Here is a 22,979-nt window from a genome sequence, read left to right as displayed (position 1 = left end):
TGCCTTTGATGCCCACCAATAATCGAACCAGTCGATCGCAAACACGAAAATGTTTTGTAATACAAGGCAAGAACGAGAAGACGACAATGTGTTGTAAAAAAGGCTAAAAAATAAGGCGAGAACCTCGACTCGAGACGACGATAAAGTTTGCATTGTCAAAAGGAGCTCCTATTACAGCAAATGGCGCAAAAATTTACTGCTTAGGGCAAAAACGAAATGTTTGGACTTTAAAGAGTTAGCATCATACTTTATGAATGAACGACTTTTTTTGTCCTTTTCTCGAACCGTCGTTTCTCTTCTTTTTGAATGAATAGAGGATCAGAATTGCAGAAAAGAATACTTGAGATTCTGATGCTAAGTGATGCCGACACACGAGGATACGAGCGCTGTGAGCTCTTATACGTGGCCCTCATTGGGACCCGAGATGCAGCTAACGGCCGTCTTCGGAGAACACACTCAAAACGCAACGCTTATGGCAGAAGGGTAAAACAGGAAGTTCAACGTAATAGCGGGTCTAGAAAACGAGGGGTTTGTTTCACCAAACTCTTTGGGTTCTCAAAAACGTTGTCAGTTTCTCTCTCTCTCTCTCTCTCATGGAGTTTGGTGGTAGCATGGGTATGCAGGCCACCACGATGCAAAGCACAGGGCCGTTCACCATCAAACAAGAGCCCTTCTGCGATGAACAAACCACCACCATCGATCTCTTCAGCCTCCCCATCTACACCGGCAACCTCTTCAATTCCCAACGCCACCAAAGCCTCACCACCTCCTCCGGCAGTCCTGCCTCGGTCATTCGTCTAGAAGGAATCGCTGAAGTCGTCGGGCCATACATCCTCTTCGGAAGCTCCTACAACCCCACCACCACCACTACTTCGGCCATTGCCGCTACCTCCACCACAACCACCGAGCCGAAGAAACCGGCGGTGGGTGGTGGGTTGGCGCAGAAGAGCTACCGAGGGGTGAGGAAACGCCCGTGGGGTCGGTGGTCGGCGGAGATACGCGACCGTATTGGCCGGTGTCGCCACTGGCTCGGGACCTTCGACACGGCGGAGGAGGCCGCCCGCGCCTACGACGCGGCCGCCCGGCGACTCCGCGGCTCCAAGGCCCGCACCAACTTCACCAACCCTTCCTTCCCCTTCCCTCGCTTTCCCCTCCCGGACTCTCCCGGTCACAACAAAAAGAAGACCTGCTCCGCCCCCAAGAACGCTCCTGTCTCCTCCGTCACCTCTATCAGCCACCTCTTCGACTCAGCCGGGGAGCTTCCGGCAGGCGAACGGAAGTCCGCGGGCAGCAACACCACCCCTATGCCTCGATCTCCTTGTATTAGCCTAGAGCTAGAATTGAAACTAAACTAAGCCAACCAAACTTCTCCCACTCTTTGGTTTATCCTTTTTTGGTTATAGTTATTTAATTTCCTTCACGATTTTCATTGCTAGGTTAGCCTCATGGGGTTTTGAGGAACGTTTTTCTGTAAATCTAAGCAAAAAACCATGTATGTGTTACGCTAGCCTTTTTACGAAGGAAATTAATAACAATTAAGTGCAATTAGATGTTTGTTGATTGCATGTGCAATTTTGAGTAATGGGTATGGGACAAGGAGACTGGCAGAAAGGGTCTTTATGGTGACGTCATAGATGGGCATCAATCATTTGTGCAGCTTTTGGGTGATGGGGAGTGTTTATCGCGGGACTCACGTACAAGTGTACAGCCCCAGATCTTCACAAATCCAAAACAAATCATTCCTTTTTTTGCAGCTCTAATTAATGGGGTGTGCTCGGCCTGGTCCATTCTTTCCTTTTAGGTGCAGAGGGAAGCGATGTACGTCTTGGGAGGCATCCGTCCTCTCATGATTCCACGCATCCTTGAGGCGACAAGCATCCGTCCTCTCAATGAACCCTTGGTGACTGTGACGATGGGATAATATCCTTGATCCTTCTCTCTTTAGCTGGGCCTCTTTGCTTTCTGGTTTGTTAAAACGCTTACGCTTAATCGACACGTAAAGTAGTCTTATCGTATGTACACTTAGAACAGAAGAGAGGGCTCTCTTGGAAGCTACGTATGAAGTATTTCATTTTAGAGGGGGAGCATTGTTTCCTTTTGTTCCCATTGCTTGATATTTCTTGTTGCGGTCTTGGGAGCCTAAGTGGTAGATGGTTTTGAAGGCTTGACCTGGACACAAACAACTCGTCCAGGGGAGGCAGCTGGGTAAATAAGATTTTGGAGAATTTTTTAGTTTTTTATACAAGTGGGGGCCTACCAAGTTGGATTTTATATACTTGGTATTTACCTCTTATATTATGTGTCAAAGACAAAATGTATTATATAGAGGCAACAGTCTAACTCTTAGGGTAATGTGCGGTATGCAGCGAAGCAGGTTATATGTTAAACACTCCCCCCCCCAACAAGGTCGGTAGCTACATCTCATGTTCGGGGGGTCAATGAACGCCACTTATAAAATGTAGACCGGCTAGTATCCCCATGTGTGTCCGCATTACATAGCATCGTAATTTGGTGCCATCGCAAAGACTTAAGTACTTTTTACCGTATGGTGGTTCGTGAAAAGAACAAAACTGCCCTCCATCGTGATCTCGTCAAAATTTTTAGCAAAGTTTGCGTATGTAGCAAGCTTTATATTGTAGGATTTAAATAGTTCAAAACAATCCATTCTCGCCCTAAGCAGAAAAGTTTACCGAAGCACACTTTGCCTTCATCTGTTGTCGCCGGATCATCCGTTGCCTTCTTCTGTTGTCGTAGGATCATCATTTCCTTTGCTCTGCTACCGCCAGAGCAACTGTTTTCGTCTTACGCGCAGTCGCAACATCATTGTTACCATCTGACTGTTTCTTACTCTACAGTTGGAATACCCAAAATCCTATCGTTTCGATGAGTTTCGTGTAAGGTTTCGTTATGCAATATGAATGTTGTGATTTATACAACAATTTGTAAGCTTGAATCAGCGACAATTTATACATTCAAAGCAATAGCGATGTGTGTTTATTAAGATACCTCAATTTGTACATAAGTTTGCTAAATCTTACAACGATGTGTACTTATGAAGTCAAATATTGCGACGATTTGTAATCATTATGATCGTTTAATGTGTTGTGCAGGTTAGCAATGTTTGTAGCTCATCAGAGAAGAAATACCCTATCGTTCTATGGGTTGTGTATTAGAGAAGTGATCCGCCAGTCCCATCTATCTCAGTTTTTTGAAAGGTACCAAAATATACTTAAGATTGAGAATGATAAAGACAGAGAAAAAGTGTTGGAATTGTATTATGCGGAGGATTATCCATCAGATATCGAAGTTGCGGACCAAAAGAAGAATGTTGAAGAACTAAAGATGCAGAAGAAGGATTACCAAGAGAAGGCAAAGCAAAGAAATAAGGACGAGAATAAAAAGAAAAGGCAAAAGAAGAAGGTAGAGGAGAAGGAAAGGCAACAAAAGAACGAGGAAGAGAGAGAAAGGAAATTGAACAATCTGAAGGAAGATGCTAAGACAAAAACACGGATGCTGTTATTGGAGCATATAGCAATGCAAAACAGGGTAAAGCTACTAAAGGAGGCGGAGGAGAGGCGAAGGCAATTGAATAAGGAGGAAAAGAAAGAACAGAATAAGCTTCAGGATGAGGAAGAAAAGGAAAGACGAAGGAGGAGAAGGAGTTTAAGGAAGAAAAGGAAAGGCAAAGGAAGGAGAAGGAGTTTGAGGAAGGGAAGGAAAGGCAAAGGAAAGAAAAGAAGTTTGGGGAAAAGAAGGAAAGAGAAAAAAAGGAGGAGGAGGAGGAAGAGAAGGAAAGAGAAAGAAAGAAGCAGGAAGAGGAAGTGGAGGAAAGAATGAAACAACATGAGGAAGAAAAAGAAAGGCGGTGGAAGGAGAAGGAGGATGAGAAAAAGAAGGAAGGAGAAGGTGGAGGAGGAAGAGAAGGAAAGGGAAAGGCAGTGGGAGGTAGTGGACCAACCAGAAAGGCCTAGGTTGGAGGGATTGGTTGAACATGACAAAAATGCAACCAAGGTAAATAGATTTGTCCTGTTTGTGAAGATTTAATAATATGTTTAGCGATTTTTATATAGCGATTACTGTGTTAGGTATTAATATGTATAGTGATTACTGTGATAGTGTGTGTGCAATTAATATTATTTATAGCGATTAGTAGAATATTATTTATAAGTACAAATTGTACTAATTTACAATTGGTAGGAATAATATGTTATTGTGTGTTACAGGGAGGTCAGAGGAGAAGTAGAGTACTAGGTGAAAAGCTCGGAGGTCGGTGTCAGTCGCCTGTAGTTTTTTCGTGGTATGGTCAGTTGAGTGCATATCAGAAGAACCGATTACAAAATATGCACTTCGGTGGCCTTTAGACCAACAATATTTTGAAACTTGCTGGAAGACGATGGCCCATCTGGTAAATAAGTGAAATGATATGACGAACACATTTCAGTTTGATTCTTTTGAGATCACCATGACCCTAGAAGATGTGGCGCAGATAACTGACCTTAATTGTGTTGGTAGTGCTGTCCTATTACGGGATTCAAACTATAATGCAATGAAAAAATGCACGGCCCTTTTAGGAATGTCGATGGACGAATGGAGTCAATGTATTTCTGGTGGAATCAATTCCACATCAATGAAGATCTCATCTTTTCATAATAAATGGAAAGGTTACTCCGCTACTTGTGCATCTGAAATAGCTGATCAAGAGTTGTGTGACTTTCTTCTTTATTTTTTTGGTCTTACTTTATTTTCCGATTGTTCTTGTTCGAGAATAAGTTATATGTGACTGCAGTACCTGGAAGACTTAGACGAAGTTGACAACTATGCATGGGGTGCCGCTACGCTCGCATACTTGTACAATCAACTCTACCGTGCAAGTAAGGGTACAAAAACAGTTGGGAGATTTTGGTCATTTGTTCATGTATTTGTTTATTTCATACTTAGTACTTGTAGACTAAGCTCATTGAAGGTTGTAGTATTACTAATATATTATTTTTGTTAGGCATGGACGTGGGAACATATTATCCCATTGCGTCTACATGGTGGCCCTGCGATTTATGGTTTTCCAAAGATCGATCGCTGGGCTAGAATGAACGTCACAGTTCATAATGCTAAGTCCATTTTAGATGTGCTGCAACTAAATGAGGTAAACGTTCTAAAATTGTTTACAATCGGTTCAGCGTTTATCATTCAGTATTATAAATCGTTGAAATGTTTAGCATTCTTAAGTAATCATCGCTGCGGGATTTTGTCTTCCTTAGTACATATTGTTGTCGCCATATCATTCTTAAGTAAATTGTAATATATTTGTCACTCGTTATTAAAAAGAATTACCAATGTACAGGTTTTGTGAAGACTGTATGAAGATGGGGTGGACGATGACCAAGACGTTGTTGCAGAGGCTGCTAGATTGTCTGACCGCGATTTGTGGTTGTTTTGCAATTATGAAACCAAGTTGCAGCATGGTAGTCCAATTTTCCTATAATCTGGCTTGGGGCAGTCTATCTCAAATAAGCCTTTGGAAGTGAGAAGGAAGATGAATAGTGGTGGGGGTAGAAACGTGAATTGGCGCGAACGCTACAGGGATAAATTATTAATTTGGAACACAGGTGGTGTCTGTGCCGTAGCGTATGATTATAAAGGACGACAATTTGATCCCTTCTATTTTCAAAGGTATTGAGAACCTATGCGGCAAAATCTGGAGATTAAGAAAATTGGGAACCCATGCCTCTCAATTGCCCCCTTTCATGTTACATTCCAGCATCTACAACCCATCCGTCGTCACCCTCTGGTTACAACAACGACTCCCTCAGCAACAAATTGCGATGAAGAGCGAACACATGTTACAAAAGAGAACGTTGTCTCCGTCGCAAGGTTCGAACTAATGGAGAGGGAGAATAAGAAATTAAGGATGGATGTAAGTAATATGGGGAGACAATTGAACTCAGTGGTAGAGATGATGACCAATTTTTTTAATCAGATGGATGCAACCAAGAGGCCACCGAGGATAAACAGTCCACCAAGAAAAAGAAAGAGATGAGTTCTCTATCATATTTCATCTAATTCGTCAAGTGCCACAGAATAAACCCTAGCTATTTTTTTATCACGATAGTTATTTGTTGTAATTCTATAAGTAATTATTGTAACGTGACATTCTTTTATTGTTTAATTCTTTTTTATTACATCTAACAGACATGTTTCATCTATTGATCTCATAAATAAATAAACTGTAATCGAAAATAGATGGTTGTTGTTCAGAAATTGTGGCATTGCCTAACCTCCTTGATTGAATGAAAATCGCAATATAACTCGCAATATAACTCATCGTTTTTTAATAAAAAACGCAATGAAAATTGCAATAGATGTCTGATTGGCACGAGTAATATTGTTCACAAATTGCAATATAACTCATCATTTTTTAATGAAAATCGCAGAACACATGCGATTTATGTAGTCGACAAGGTCCCGTAATCGATGTTAGGAAATGATTAAGGTCAGCATCGATATAATAGATCATTTCTGTTCAGCAATTGCTGTATTTGTCTCCGTCTTGATAGAAAATCGTAAATCCTTTTTGTGATGTATGTCGTGAACAATAATTGAACAAGTTCTGACATCGTAAATGATAACAGTCAACAGCGCTAAGAAAAGTTTGATGCTCAGAAATTGCTATTGATGATCATCAGTAAATTCAAATCGCGCAATAGGTTGGCGGCCAAAAGCGGTACGATATGGTTCTTGCTCAGAAATCGCTCATTTGCAGGGACACCTTAAATGCAAACCGCAAAATAGGATTACAATTCATGAGGTCAACAACACCTTATAATATTCGACTTTCGAAAACGAAATCATCGATAAGAAGATTTTATTGATCGCAAATGGTAGTATTGCTAAACAACGTGCACAAAGCAGTAATCGAGGTCATAAGGCATTCTCATCCAATCGTCGTACTACTGATACACCTCACATGTTCTAGAGTACACTAAGTGGAAAGGGATATAGGTCATCAATAGGCTGGCCATGTAGGAAATGGAACGCCTGTTGTTTAGAAATCACAATTTTCCTCATCGCCAATGAATAAAAATCGCAAAACTCATACGCGATTAATGAAGCCAAAAATGGCTCCATTAGCTCAACCTCCTTGAATGTGACGTATATTGTCAACAGTCGTTGTACACGTTAATTTCAATTGTATGCAATTAACAAAGGTTACTATTGTTTGGCCGAGTAATAGGTTAGCGATTCATGCAACTGCCAATGGCTTGTAATAATCACCCTTTGTAAACGGTGTAAGTCAACATCGATTTGCGATGTATGCAGACAACAAGACAGAACAATTTTGCTGGTGTTAAATGATAATAGTCTAAAGCGATAATGAGCGTTTGTTGTTAAAAACCGATAAGGAAAGTATGTGTCATGAATATATCAGTGTACAATAATCATCAAAGATTATACATACCTGGACATCGGGTTTGGTCGAGTCGGGTCAATCTCCCACTCAACTATTGTTATAATATGCAGTCGAAACGATATTTTTTTATTTATTTAAAACACAATCAATTAATTTGCAGGCGGTTTTTGAAAAAGGGCGGTATGTAAAATGACGTTTTCTTTATATTTGAATGACGTCGTCGATTCCGTAGTTGTGTCGCAAAGGGGTCATCGATATCTTCGTCCAAGAATGGCGCCGAAGAAGAGGACGATGGGAGCAATACGACCAGACATGGCGTCGAAGAAGAAGATGACAGATAGACAACCAACGTCGACGAAGAAGAAGACAACCACATCTACAGGACCAGCACTAGCGCTTAAGGCGTATATTTTTTTAACCTCATGACCGGTTTAGGCAACATTTGCCTTTTTATGTCGTACATTTGATTTGTGTTGTTACTGTAGAAAATAATTTTAATATTGAATTCTGAATACTATGCTTATGGTGCACTCAGTGCAACATCCACAAACAAGGGTGGGCGACAACGCCCTAAAAGTTCAAAGAGAACATCAATCAGATGCAAGATGAATTTGCAAATGGGAACACTATCAGTAATTTTGTACGTATGTAACCACTATCATTTTCTAGGTCATCGGTTTGTATTTTTTGAAGTTCGTAAATTTTTGCAACCAGACAATGTGTGATTTCGTCAATTATATTCAAAGCAACGCAACAAGCAGTATCGTACGCATCATCACCCCTTATTTCATGGTATGTCTGTTCTGCTATTGTTTTATTTGCTTTTATGACTTACTCACATTTCTTAGTGGTTAAACCTTACTATTTCGTGCAACAGATGTACGTCCGGCGAAAGCCATACAGCAGTGGATTCGTAGATGCACTACCTTGTTGAAATATCGATGATCACTGAGTAGACTTTTTGAATTTTGAAAAGGTAAGTGAACAAACCTCTTCTCAAAGGTTTAGTCCTAACATCCTCATCACAATATGTCTATGGATTTATAAAATATTGTATCGATTCACAAATTTTACTTCATACACTCTGACAAAATCCTAAACATTGGGTCTTATACAAGATGAATTTATGGGAAAAACAACTATGATGCTACAACTCATTGGACTGCCACAGTGGTGTAGAACGTGATGCTATGCATTTGGTAAGCTTCTGTCCATAGGTGAATTGTATGTTGCGGTGGACCGGATTTTACTATATTCTCTATTTATCACAGGTCGGATTCCTAAACGACCTTTTGGGTGTCGACATTGCCGAGTGGATGTTGCTTTGTGCTGACGATGCTCCTTTACAAAGTAATGGGGTCGATTGTGGCATATTCGTAATGAAGCATATTGAAGCAATATACAATGGAGAAGAACCTTGTTTCGACGTTGTATGAGCTTTGTATCTGCTATTATTGGGGAATCCTTTTATATATTGGTTTTATATTACATATTTTGTTGCAGAAAGATATACCAGAAGTATGCAACGAACTATGTCGAAATTTGATTGAGTTTAAAAAGTCTGCAGACATAAATAATCAGCCAACAAGACTACTTACAAAAGAAACGAATGGCACGATCCAGAAAAGTTTAAAAGGTTGTAAATAGATTTCTAACAGTTTTTGGAGACTGTCTACACCAATTTTTGTAGGCAAATTTTGTAAGACTACAAATTTTGTAAATCTGTCTCGGTTGAAATATAATTTGAACTTTACTAAACACACTTGTAAATCGGTGTACTGCTTCATCTACGAAAATTAAATCGTAACGAAAAATAGTTTTTTGTTGTATGTGGTGAACCAATGCTAGTAATGCTGCTCTTCAATAATTAAAAATACTGCACAACAAAAGATATTTTGTTATTGTTCTGAAATCTTTTTATAACTCACACTCCGTGAATGAAAATCGCGGAAATAGATTTCCGCTTTATGTGGTCCACAAAGACACGTATTGATCGCCCTTAACAAATGACAAAGTAATTATTGATAAGAAATGTTTGTTCCTCAGAAATCGATGTATTGCTGAACCTACGAGAATAAAAATCGTAATATATATGCCCCATCGTGAATAAAAATAGTGCATAGCTAGAAGAGATGCTTGATGCTTAGAAATCTTTCTGTTGCTCAATCTCATTGAATTAAAATCACAAATGGTGAACCAGTCTGAACAATGTCTCCTTTTTTGTGAAGGGTTTATTTGGGATAGTGTTATCATCGCAAAATTTTTAACCTTTTGCAAATCAAACTGACCTTTGAAAAAGATTTTGAAAATAACTCGCCTCCGTTTTAAAAATGCAAAAAAATTCCGTAGAATGGGGCTCGCCTGTCGGTACGAGGTTCAACCGTTCCTGCCACCTTTAATAGGGGTAATTGAACCAAGGATCAATCTTATGCTCTACTCTATTCAACTTATCTAAATCATATTCTAATTTCTAAATGCACATAGAATCAGGCATGTGCTATGAATTTTCAGAAAATGCACATTTTGAAAACATGATGTTTGCTTTGAATGATTGAAATATTTAGAAAATATAAATCTTGGAAAATCGTGAATTGGGATTTGAAATATACTTCTGAGAGAAATAAAATCGATTTTGAGGAATCCTTGACATTTGGTGGAAATCGATTCTGAGAAACTTGGTTTCTCTGAATTCAAACTTTGAAATTGAAATTCTAACTTAGAAAATTTGAATTTGGAACTTGGGAAATATTTGAAATATCATTGGCAAATCCATATTCTTTTGAATAAGACTTAGAAAAATTCTAACTTCAAACTTTGAAATTGACTGCATAACTTTGGAAAATTGAGTTTATGAACTTGAAAAACACTTGAAATATTCTTTGAAATTCAATGCTTTTGGGAAAATCGATTTTGCTATAAGACTTAGGAGATTTTGAGAAAATGAACTTCTTTGAATTGAGATTGGAATTGGCAAATGCATGAAATGAATGAATATGGATTTGAGGAATTGAGAAATACTTTTTGTATTTTGAGAAATGCAGTGCATTTTTGAAGTTAGCCTAAGAGTGTAGGCTGAATGTGGCTAATGTGAAGATCATAAATCTAAGTATCATTCGTATTCTGACTATGGCCATAAATACAAATTCCACCAAGTTTATAAACTTCATAGAAGCTAGTGCATGTGCCATTCGTGTAGACCATGGTGAATTTGTAAAAATATGCATGAATCATCATCCATCACACATTAAAATTATAAAAATAAACTATATGCAATGCAACCTAAGCTAAGCAAGAAATGTAAATTCTTATTCCAAAGTTTAATTACAAATTACATCACTATTGAAATTTAAATACATGAAAAATAAAGTCTTCAATGTACCTGCAAAACTAGAAAACTTGGTTAATGAAAATATGTTGGCTTTTCTAGATTTATCTAGTAATATCTAGAAATTACTGAATTTTGCTAGATATAAGCCTTTTCCTTGATTCACTTAAATAAAAATGATAAAATATGAAATAAAATAGAATAAATAAAGAAGATAAGATATGAAATTTCGAAATTTGGGTCCAAATGACCAAAATACCCCTAATAACAAGACTATGGCCTTGAAATTAGGGTTTTTTAGAAAGATATTTGGATAAAATGCAAGTTTTGAAATTTGAATGGAATAAGCTAAGCTAAATATGATGTGACATGATTAAAAATATGAAAATTAGGGTTAAGGATTTCGAAATTGAGGTCAAATGACCAAATTTCCCCCGATAGCAAGACTATAGCCTTGAAATCAGGGTTTTCTGAAATAGATTTTGGTAAAAACTTAGGTTTTATGCACTAAATGAAATCAAATGAGCCTCAAATTAAACCTAAAGCATCCTAATATGATTATGAACATGATTAAACCCTAAAAATATATGCTTATGCACGAAAATCCAATAATATCATAAAAACTGTGGTTTTAGCAGTGTTTTTGGATCTTTCAGGAACCCGGTTTTGCAATTTGCTTAATTCAGCCATCAATCAGATTCCAAAAATCCTCAAAATTGGTACCTGCACTTTTTATAACCTTAATGTCGAATTGGAATTAAAAAAAAAAAAATTGACATTGAATTAATCCGAAAATTGCATTAAACCCTAAAAATATGCTATTTTTGACCTAATTCACCAACCAGTCTCAGTCCAAGACCTAAACCAGAGGTCAAATCTCCATAAAAATCCATAAAATTTTACAGAGACTAACTAAGAAAAAAACAGAGATTTCTCAATTTACATATCGGAAAAAGCATCTTCGGTTAGGGAAAAACCCTTCCGGCAATCTGAGCTAAAATATATCACTTTTAACAGGGATTAAAACGGCTACTTTAGATTGAAAATACAGACATAAATAAAAATCCTAAACAAAAATCTCTGAAATTTTAGTGGTGAACAGTAGACAAAAAAATAATAATACTCACTTTTTACAGATCTTGAATCGGATCTGTGGTTTGGGATTTATGACTAACACAAGTCTGATTAGGGTTTTGGTAAACCCTAACGAGTTTTAAATTTAAAAACAGATTCTCTGAAAGGGAAAAAATACTAAACAGTGATCAAAAAATCCAAAAATTTCACAGCAGATAGATCTACTCAATGTAAATTCATAGCACTTTACAGATCTAAAATCGAATATAAGATGAGAGAAATATCATCACAGCAAGTTACCTTCTTGATTTTAACCACGATTTTAAAGCTTTATAAACTCGGTTTGATGTCTGATTTTTTTGACAGGGTTCCCGAGATCCAAAACCTCTGATTTTTCTACAGTAACTCAATAACTCATGCATGCATCACATATAAAAAAATCAGAAATAAACAATGAGTACTTCAATCCAAAATAACATTATCTTTACTGTTCTAAACCTAAAACACACAGAAATTTAAGAAACTTGAAAAACCATGCATTAACTAATGTAAATCAATAAAATAAACCATAAAACAGTAAATAAAAATTATTTCTATGCTATAGAACGTAAATCAAACATGAATAAACCATGAAAATAAAATAAAAACAGGGAATCAATGGCTGGAATTTGATATCACCTTTAAAACATAGATTTAACCCATTAAAAGAGTAAATCATATATTTTATTGGTTAATAATGTAAAGAATCATATTAAAATCAATTCTAATGGATTAAAATCCCTGTGAATCACATAAAACAGGGTTAGATCACCTTCTTGGATCGTTCTTGCTGATTCTTGATGGTTCTTGAGGTTAAACCATGGTTGGATCTTCATAAGGAGGGGTGTCCAAGCCTAGATCTAGGTTTAAATCATTAAAAACACTAAATAAAATATTAAAAATTGAAGAAATTATTTACCTTGGAGTTGCAGCAATGGCAGAAGGCTGGAGAGGAGAGAGAAGCTCCAAGAATCCAATAGGAGGTGGCTGGAAAAATCATTCCCCATGGGGCCTCTTTATAAAGAAAATTTGTTTAGGTTAAAAAATCAAGTTTTCTAAAATTTTTGGACTCTCTAAGGGGGGAGATTTTGGGGTGTAAAGACTATCCTACCCCTAGTCTAAATTATCCTATTTAATACCTAATTAACCCCTAGACTCTCCTAAAAAATCCTCAAATGTAATGCCACTTGGCATTTTTAACATTTGAATTTTAAAACACCTTTTAAAAACCTTTAAAAACACTAGTTTTAAAAACTAAACTTCAAAATGAGTTTTTAAAATGAATTTTGACTCTTCTAAACCTCTAACACTAACCAAGACACTGACTAACCCTAGTCTAGCCCTGACTTACTCGAATATGGCGCCACCCCGAGTGGGCCCTACTTGAGTTTTTACAAAAAGATGATTTTAAAACTTGAAATTGAAGGAGTTTTCAAAAGGATTTTCAAAAGTAATCTTAAAATTAGAATTTTTGAAATGGCATAAGGTTCTAACTGAATTAGAATTCCTTTGGATATGGTGCCAACTGAGTGGGCCCACATCGAGTTTTGGAAATTTTGAAATAAACACTGAAAATGGCTTTGAAAAAGGGTTAAAATCGACATTTGAAATTCAAGATCTTTGAAAATAGGGTCTCAAGCGAACTGGAACTCCGAGTTAGAGTCCTGAACTCTTAGGACTCTGAGATTTTGGAATTTGAAAAAGCCAAATGAAAGGTTTTTGAAAGATTTTATCAGAAAATGGTGAAATGAGTTGAAAGAACACAGTCAGGGTTAGACTCCTAACTCGATCGAACTCTGAAATAGAGTTTTGAACTAATTGGACTCTGTAAAATGACCTAAATTTTGACAATAATCGAAAAAGACTGAAAATGAAAGTAAAACTGATTTCAAAACAGTCTTCTGACCGGATTAGGACTCTGAGATAGAGTCCTGATCGGACTGAAACTTTCAAAAATTTAAGAAATTTGATGAATAGAGGAATTCAGAAGCGACACCACCTCAATGAGTCTCATCTGTGAATTGAAATCGATTAAAATTTGAATTTGAAATGAATCTAGATTGTTTCCTTGAGAAAATATTTCGAAATACAAAGTCCTGGGGTTGGAAAATGACAGAGTATTGAATAAAAACCCAGGTTTTAAAATTGATTTTGAAATAAAAGCTTTAAAATTCAAATCTGGATTGAATGTTTTGAAATAGGAGTGCTAGATCTCGAAAATGAAATGCAATGACATGCAACGACATGCAATGCTATGCAATGCGATGAAATGATATGCAGAATACATGTAATGATATGCAATGACACATGAAATGGACAAACACTGGATGAGGGTGAAAAGTTGGGGTGTTTACAGATGCCCCTCTTTGCTGCTAAGCCGGTTAGAAGCCGAGCTTAGTGGCAAAGAAAACACACCAAATTTGAACCATAAAAATGCCCCAGTTAGATAAATTTGACTGGGTATGAAAGAATTAGTTCAAGTGATGATGGTAGATATGAAATGGAAAATAAGTAGAAAATTTTATTTCAAAAGAAATGAGATTCAGGTTTTGCCCTTAACCTGGATGGGACGGGAAATACCTCGTATGGAACGAAGCTCAGGCTTAACCTTTAACCTGATTGGGAAATGAAATACCTCATCACGTGAGGCTCAGGTTTGTACCATTAACCTGATTGGGCAGAAAATGGACGGAACCCTAAAAAAAAAAAGAGACCATGATGGAACCTTCGGATTTCCGCACAATGAATCCGATAGGGGTTTTGCAAAATGAAGGAAATTGGGGTCCCTAAAGTTTGAAAAGGGATTGATTTTGGGCGTCTCATTGCTGAGACTAATTAACTTTTGAAATTGCCTTTTGCTGGAATTGGTGGCTTAACCTCAAGCCGAAATTGGACTGTCTATGGTGGGACAGTGGGGTCACAGGGAAGTGTGCGAATCTGAGAGCCCGTGCGCTCAGATTATACCGAAGAAGGGAAGGAATCTTAAAAACTCCCGTTATCAAGTCCTAAAAAGGGATGGTGTCAGGATGCGCCAAAGATGAACCCCAAGCTCTCGCTTCATGCCAGGATAACTAGAAAATATTGTCAGAATGTTGAAAATTGTTGTTGATTCAAAATAATTGAAAATGATGCACATTGTCTTGAAAGTATTCCCTCTTTTCTATCTGAAGTATTATCTCCAACTGAGATTAACTCCGTAGAATCAAGATTCGAATTCAAATTGCTTGCGATTGGCTTTCTTTCAAGGAAGCTATCAATTTCCTTGATATGGACGGAAAAGAAAGTATTCTTGATATTGCGAGAGCTATTGGTGAAAGAATATTGATAAAAGAATTTCACAAAATTAAAGAAGATTCTTGATAGATTTGGCAGTCTGATATCCTGTGATTCTTTTCTCATGATGATCTTTCTGCACTCTTTTTTTAGCAGATTGGAGCTCTCTTGGATTTTTCGAGAATTACATCCTCCTTCATTTTGGAGATGTCCTGACTTGTCTCTCTCTTTTTTTTTTTCTTGGGAAGGGTACGTCACAAACTCCTTCATCTCAGAGATGTTCCGATCCTTCTTTTCTCTCAGGGATTATCTTGATAGTTATTGGCTCATTGGTAGGAAATCTCTTGATGATAGCGGAAATTAAATACCTTTTAGGGTTTGTCGGTAGGCTCATCACACTCGCCTTCATCTCGACGGTGATCTGAACTTTCCCTGGAAGGATCCGTCACAAACTCCGTCATCTTGGAGATGATCCAAATCTTCTTTGGCCCCGGGGGTCGACTCGCTTAATTCGCCTTTATCTTGACGACAATTGAGAGATCCCTTTTGCAGATATTTAATTGCAGCTTAGGTGATTGAGGAGATATGAAAATTGAGTGGATTTTTCTGTATCACCCAGGATATTTCGACTGCTTTATTTTTCAAGAATGGTCTTTAAAAATGTGCCATTGACTGCGATCAATATCAATCACTCATGGCTTTGCAACAACATTGAATTCTCTTTGCTGGCCATATCGCGGATTTATTCTTCATCCTTTTGGTTGGCCAATAAAAAGATTTTGAACTTTGAATCCTTTTTCGTGAAAGCATTGCCCTTTCGTAAGTAATAGTGGAGGTATTCTGAAGTAATAATTTTGTGCAATAAAGATTTTTTAAATCAACAAATATTTAATGACAAATTGGCAAAATTTTCTTGAAATCCTTTTGTGAAATCGAGCATTTGAAGCACAACGCAACACATCCATGACAAAAATTCTCTTCTCCTTTCCCCAAAGGAGAAGATTCAGAAATTGGAATTTGGGAATTACTCCTCTCTTCCCTAAAGAGGTGTTTGCAAAACGAACTTTCGAAGAGAAATTAAGCTTTCGTCAAAACTTTCTAACATTAGGCTTCTCTTATGGAAAGGGGGCCGGAATTGGTGAGGTTGGTAAATTGGTCATGAAGGAACGAGTTCATCACACTCTCCCTGAAAAGAGGGTCCTTCATGATGAAATGGCCTAGTCTGAAATTATGGGGCCACAAGGAAAGCAAGTCTCTGTCGAGTCTCTCCCTATAAAAAGGGTTCCTTGTGTGAAATTTGGAATTTTGTTTTGCAAACGGTTCACAAAGACACGAGTCCCTTCAAACTCTCCCTGAAAAGGGGCTAAGTGAACGAATTGGATAGCATGTGAAAAGAGCGAGCTCCCTTGAACTCTCCCTATAAAAAGGGTCTCTCGCAAGAAATATTTTTTTTTGGAATTGGGTATTGGGTGACCAAAAGGTCGAAATTTGGAAATTGGAATTTTGAAATTTGATATTTGAAATTGGAAATTGGAAATTGGAAATTGGAAATTGGAAATTTGGAAATTTGGAAATTTGGAAATTGATAATTGGAAATTGGAAATTGGAAATTGGAAATTTGGAAATTGATAATTGGAAATTTGGAAATTGGAAATTGGAAATTGGAAATTGGAAATTGGAAATTGGAAATTTGGAAATTGATAATTGGAAATTGGAAATTGGAAATTGGAAATTGGAAATTGGAAATTTGGAAATTGATAATTGGAAATTGGAAATTGGAAATTGGAAATTTGGAAATTGATAATTGGAAATTGGAATTTGGAAATTGATATTTGGAAATTGGAAATTAGAAATTTGGAAATTGATAATTGGAAATTGGAATTTTGGAATTTGATGAGTGATCAACACGAGGACTGAACTCAAGAGGTCGACTGACATGACCATTCAGTGGAACACTAACATGAGTGCTCGATTTTGAAAAGATACCGGTATGCATACCGGTTTAAAAATGTACCAGTTTGGATACTGGATTTTGGTTCAGTTCTGGTGATTGTCTTTCAATCTTGAATCGTTAGGAATTGTGATGGGATTGATAGTTGAAATCTCAATACTGACCAGATCGTTATTAATGCGATTGTATGCAAATGAATGCAAATTGATGCACATGAATGCACAAGTGCGTGAAATGAGAGATTTGTTTATCCTGCCTGCATACAGGATATTTGTAGATAAAAACAAAATTTTTAAAATGCCCCAGTGTAACTGGGAAAAAGAATTTTGATTATTATTGAAGAAAATTTGGAAGAATTACAAAGAATAGGGAATTGTTCAAGTATAGAATTTTTTCAAATGTCGAGCATTGATGGGATATGGTAATTCTATTCCATCAGCATTGATGAGCCGATATGAATTGCGAGGTAGTGTCTCTTTGACAACATAAAGACCTTCCCAATTTGGCGCTCATTTGCCACCCGAGCGGTGCCTGAGATAAGCTGTTGATCTGAGCACTAGATCATTGACCCGAAATTTTCTCTCAATGACAGATTTTGCATATTGTCGGGCTATCCTCTGGCGATAGGATTGAGCATGCTCTGCTGCTCTGAGCCTTCTTTCATCGAGCAAATCAAGTTGTACCAGTCGCTGTTGCTGATACTGATCAAGAGGTAATTCTAGAAGTGATGCAAATTTCAGAGCAGGTTTCTGAACATGTAGAGGCAGTACTACTTCAGTTCCGTAGACAAGTTCTGACGGAGTAGCATTCGTTGGAGTTCGAATGGTGGTTCTGTATGCCCATAATGCATCATGAATCTTTTCATGCCAGTCACAGCCCGTTTCTAAAGTTCGCTCCAGGATTCGAATCAGAATCTTGTTGGTGGCCTCTGCCTGACCATTCCCTTGAGGATAATAAGGAGCAGAAAAATGATGATGAATTTTGAACTTTGAGCAGAATGTCCTCATTCTCTCATTCTTGAAATGACTGTCATTATCCGACACAATATCATGCGGTATACCGAAACGGCAAAGGATATTCTTATGGATGAAAGAAACCACGTGTCGACCTTCTACTGTGCGTAGAGTGACTGCTTCTACCCATTTAGTAAAATATTCTGTTGCGGCCAGAAAATATTTATGACCATTGGAGGCTGAAGGAGTGATGGGGCCTACAACATCGAAAGCCCACATGGAAAATGGCCATGACGAGATGACAGATTGCAAGTATGTCGCTGGCACATGTATGGAAGGCGCATGCATCTGACATTGAACGCACTTCTTCACAAAACGATAGCAATCTTGTTGCATAGTTCTCCAATAATATCCTGCTCGGATGATTTGTTTGACGAGAGTCTGATAGCCAACATGACCACCGCAAATGCCTTCATGTGCTTCTTGCACAACTTCTTTGGCTTCTTCTTCGTCCAAACATCTGGAATACTCAGAACTGAATCCACGACGATAAAGGACGTCGGCAAGAATAAAATATCGAGCAGACATGCGTTGAATTGCTCGCTGCTCTCTCTTTGATAATTCTGGAGGAAATTCGCTAGTTTTAATGAAATTCTTGATATCATGATACCAGGGCTTCTTCTTTTGCTCAGCCTGGTTTATCTGCTCTACTGAGACGAAAGCGGATTGATCAAGTCTACCAATTTCAAATGAGCGACAAGATTCTCCACTCCTGAAAGACATGATGGATCCCAGATTAGCTAAACTGTCTGCAACTTGATTGAAATCTCTCTTGATATGAAAAAGTTGGAATTCTTCGAATTTGTTGGCAAAAGCTGAGACAATCTTCTGGTAAGGAAGTAATTTTTGATCTTTCACTTGCCATTCGACCAGAACTTGATTGACGATTAACAAAGAATCGCCATAAGCATGCACTCTTTTGACATTGAAGTCCTGTAGAATTTTCAGACCTTGTATCAAAGCTTCATACTCGACCATATTATGAGTGCACTGAAAATCCAGTTTAAGAGAAAAGGGAATCATCTCCTTCTCTGGTGTAATTAGCAGAATTCCGATTCCTATGCCTGCCATATTCTTGGAACCGTCGAAGAATAAATTCCAAATTGGGGATTGTTGAATATTGCAGATCCGCTCATCGGGGAAATCATCCTCAGCTTTAACATCCTCTGCTAGAGGAAAATCTGCTAATTGGTCTGCAATTGCTTGGCCTTTGATAGATTGCTGAGAGACATATTCCAAGTCGTATTGCATTAATAGGACTTGTCATTTGGCGATTCGTCCGCTGAGAAATGGTTGTTCAAGAACGTACTTGAGAGGATTTAATTTAGATAGAATCTTGACTTCAGAAGCCAATAGATAATGTCACAATTTCTGACACATCCATACCAGAGCTAGGCATGTCTTCTCTATCTGAGAGTATTTCTTCTCATAATCAATAAAGGTCTTGCTCACATAGTAAATGACATGTTCTATCAAGCTGCCTTCTTCGTATTGCGCCAAGAATCCGCCGCAAGCAACTTGATTAACTGAAATGTATAGCAATAGGGATTTCCCTAATTCTGGCGGCTTTAAAATAGGAGGATTGAGAAGATATTTCTTGATGCGTTCGAACGACTGCTGACACTCTGGTCCCCATTCGAACCTCACTCCTTTTCTGAGCAAATGATTGAAAGGCTCACATCTCATGGCCAAATTAGAAATGAATCACCGAATTGATTGCATGCGTCCTTGAAGGCTACGCAATTCTTTGAGATTAGTCGGGGGCGGCATGCCAATGATAGCTTTGGCCTTAGCGGGATCCATTTCTATCCCCTTCTTGCTGACCAAGAAGCCTAGCAACTTGCCTGATTCGACTCCAAAGACACATTTTTGTGGATTGAGTCTTAGCTTGTAAAGAATGAGTTGCTTGAAGACTTGATTGAGAGCTTCGATGTGATGTTCCTCTTCTTTGGATTTCACCAGAATATCATCGACATATGCATCCATAGTCTTATGCATCTGATCATGAAAAATAACGGCCATAGCACGCTGATAAGTGGCTCCAGTATTCTTAAGCCCAAAAGGCATAACCATGTAACAGAAAGTGCCCCATGGCATGGTAAATGATGTTTTGGATTGGTCACGAGCGACCAACTTGATTTGATTATATCCGGAGTATCCATCCATAAAGGAGAATATAGCATGCTCGGCTGTGCTATCGACTAGGAGATCAATGTTTGGGAGCAGATAGCCATCCTTTGGAGTGACTTTATTGAGATCACGGAAGTCGATACAGATTCGCACTTTCCCATTCTTCTTAGGAACTGCTACGATATTCGCCAACCAATCAGGGTAATCAATTGCTCGAATGAATCCTGCTTTAAGCAGATCTTCAAGTCCTTCCTTGACCTGTTGCTCGATTCGAGGATCCATTTTTCTCAACTTCTACTTGACTGGTTTCGCCTCAGGCTTCAGAACGAGGCGATGTTCCACCAATTTCGGATTTAAACCTGGCATATCCTCATAAGTCCATGCGAATACTTCTTCATGCTGCTTGAGGAAATTAGTGAGCCTTTCTTTCTCTCCTGGACTCAAACCACTGCCAATCTTGAGAATTCTAGGATCGTCTTCTGATCCGATATTGATATCCTCAGTCGGATCTTGAACTAAGGATGATGGCTCATCTTGCTTCTGAACCGATGCAAATTCTGGCAGTTCCTGAATAGCTGAATCGAACTCTGCGGATTCTTCTGACTACTTTGCAGTTTGACTACATTCTGTTCTTATTCTGACCTGATGAATTATTGCTGATTTCGAACAAGCTTTTGGATTAAAGACGAGCTTCTTGATAGATCAGGAAGACATTCTGAAAATTGGAGGATAAATTGATTTAGGGAAATTGCTTATCATGAAATAAATTGCTTTTATTGAAAATAATTGGAAAGATAAAAGAGCAAAATGATTTCAATTTTGTGAAGATTTAATACTGAGGAGTAAAGAGACAAAGGAAACTTGCAACTTTATTGAAAGATAGAATTAATCAAAATGACAATGATGAGAATGAAATGGGATATCATCCCGAATGTGGAAATAAAAGAATGGAAATGAAAAGATAAGCAAATGCCCTTAGTGCATTCCTTCAGAGATGACCGTTGTATTATAAGGGGGAAATTTCAGAATTTCTATATTCTCATCTTTGGCACCTTCTACCAGAAGATTTTTATCAATAAGGTCCTGAACAATGTTCTTCAGAACGAAGCAATTCTCAGTGTTGTGCCCCACTGTTCGATGAAATTTGCAGAATTGGTCTTTGAATTTTCCCATAGGAGCGGAAGGATCGACCAGCCTGGGCAATTTGACCATCTCCTTGGTCAACAGGTACTCGAGCACAGTCTCGAGTGATTGATCTAATGGAGTGAACTTCCTCTCATAGCTCCATCCTTCGTGCTTCACTTTCTCTCGAGGTTTTGGTCCCTGCTCCAGCTGAAGCGGCTTGTTGAATTGCGGGATCGACTTTCCTTTCTGGTCATTCTTCTTTGAACCTCCTGCCCCATAACAGAAGTCTCTATTCTGCCCCTTGCGATGATTCCATTTATTATTACTGACAGAATTAGTGAAGTGAGTCTTCTTCTTTGACTCGTTCTAGCCGCTGTTCTTGGTGAAAGTGAAACCTTCATAGAAACCATTCTCCATACTCAATTCGAGCCATTCGGCTCGCTCTGTTAACTCTATAAAGGTTCTGGATGGTGCGGTGGAGATGAGGCCTTTTAGAGGCTGCGAGAAATTGCTTAGAATCAAGGACAAAGCATGCCTTTCTGATATGGGGTCTCTCATCTTGTTGCAAGCTGACCTCCAGCGGTGGATAAAATCTTGGGCCTTTTCATTTTCTCTCTGTTTCAGGCCACAGAGGTGGCTGAGGGTCGGGAGGGCCTCAGCATTGAACAGAAAGCGCTCAATGAACATATTCACCACCTTATCAAATTCTTTCAGCTCTATGGGGTTGATGTGCTCCGAGTACCACTTAGCTGTCGTTCCCTCCAGACTGCGAGGGAAGCAAAGGAAGAGTGCCCGATTGTCACGCTTGAATCGTGAACATTCAGCGAAAAACATGGCGAGATGAGCCTTAGGGTCGCCAGAACCATCAAACTTGATAAATTTTCTGGGGAGATTATCCAGATTGTCGTCCCCATCTAAACCATCATAGAAGTCTTCGCTGGTGAAGACTTTCTTGCCCTTGTCGCGGGCCTGCAGATCTTTGACCATTTTCATCATGTCTTTTAGCTGTGACTGAGTAGGGTCATCAACGGACTGATTTTTGGATTTGTAAGCCGACCCCTGGCCCTAAGTTGACCTTTTGAATTCATGTTTATTTTCACATTCCTTGTTAGCATCGTCAGCTGATTCTGATTCATCAGACATTTCCTCGTGACGACTCTGCTTTTTGCTGATATTCTTGACGGTATGACCCTTATCTTTCTGTTTGGTCTGAATTTGCTCAGTATTGGCCTCAGCTTGCTCTGCCAGCATCTTGGTCATCATTTTCTTGAACATGACGTACATTTGAGGATCAATGTCATCCTCAACCTGCTGTCCCTGATTTTTAGCTGATCAGGGGGAGTCCATCTCTTCTTCCGAAGCGATCGAGTATGCCACACCTTCGATTGATGTGGTTTTCTTTCTGGATCTTGTATGAACCATCGGGTATCACAAATGTTCTCTTGGATATTGTTGATGCTCTCTGCAAGGTAGAACTGATGGTTAGGCTTCTGAAGGAAGTTTGGTTGGAGGAAAATATTTATTGAGAATTTTGGTAGACAATTGAAATAATATCCCATCACTAGGGATTGAGTCGTCGCTGGAGTTACGACAATTGCGCTGCTATTCTTTGCAAAATAAACAACTGGAAATATGCCTTGTTAC

The 22,979-nt window shown here is 38.4% G+C and overlaps 1 protein-coding gene across 1 annotated transcript; it reads left to right on the top strand.

Annotated features, from left to right (window-relative positions):
• The first annotated feature begins 611 nt into the window (after window positions 1–611).
• LOC149834810 (ethylene-responsive transcription factor ERF084-like) lies at window positions 612–1,355 on the top strand. The gene has a single exon (XM_090009457.1). It carries the CDS (start codon window positions 612–614, stop codon window positions 1,353–1,355), a length of 744 nt encoding a protein of 247 aa, XP_089865583.1.
• The last annotated feature ends 21,624 nt before the right edge of the window (window positions 1,356–22,979 follow it).

Source organism: Nuphar pumila, chromosome 6 (assembly GCF_984573655.1).
Source record: "Nuphar pumila chromosome 6, dmNupPumi1.hap1.1, whole genome shotgun sequence".
Taxonomy (NCBI): domain Eukaryota; kingdom Viridiplantae; phylum Streptophyta; class Magnoliopsida; order Nymphaeales; family Nymphaeaceae; genus Nuphar; species Nuphar pumila.
The sequence above is the reverse complement of the archived record's forward strand: the minus strand, read 5'-3'. Positions and strand labels throughout refer to the sequence as shown.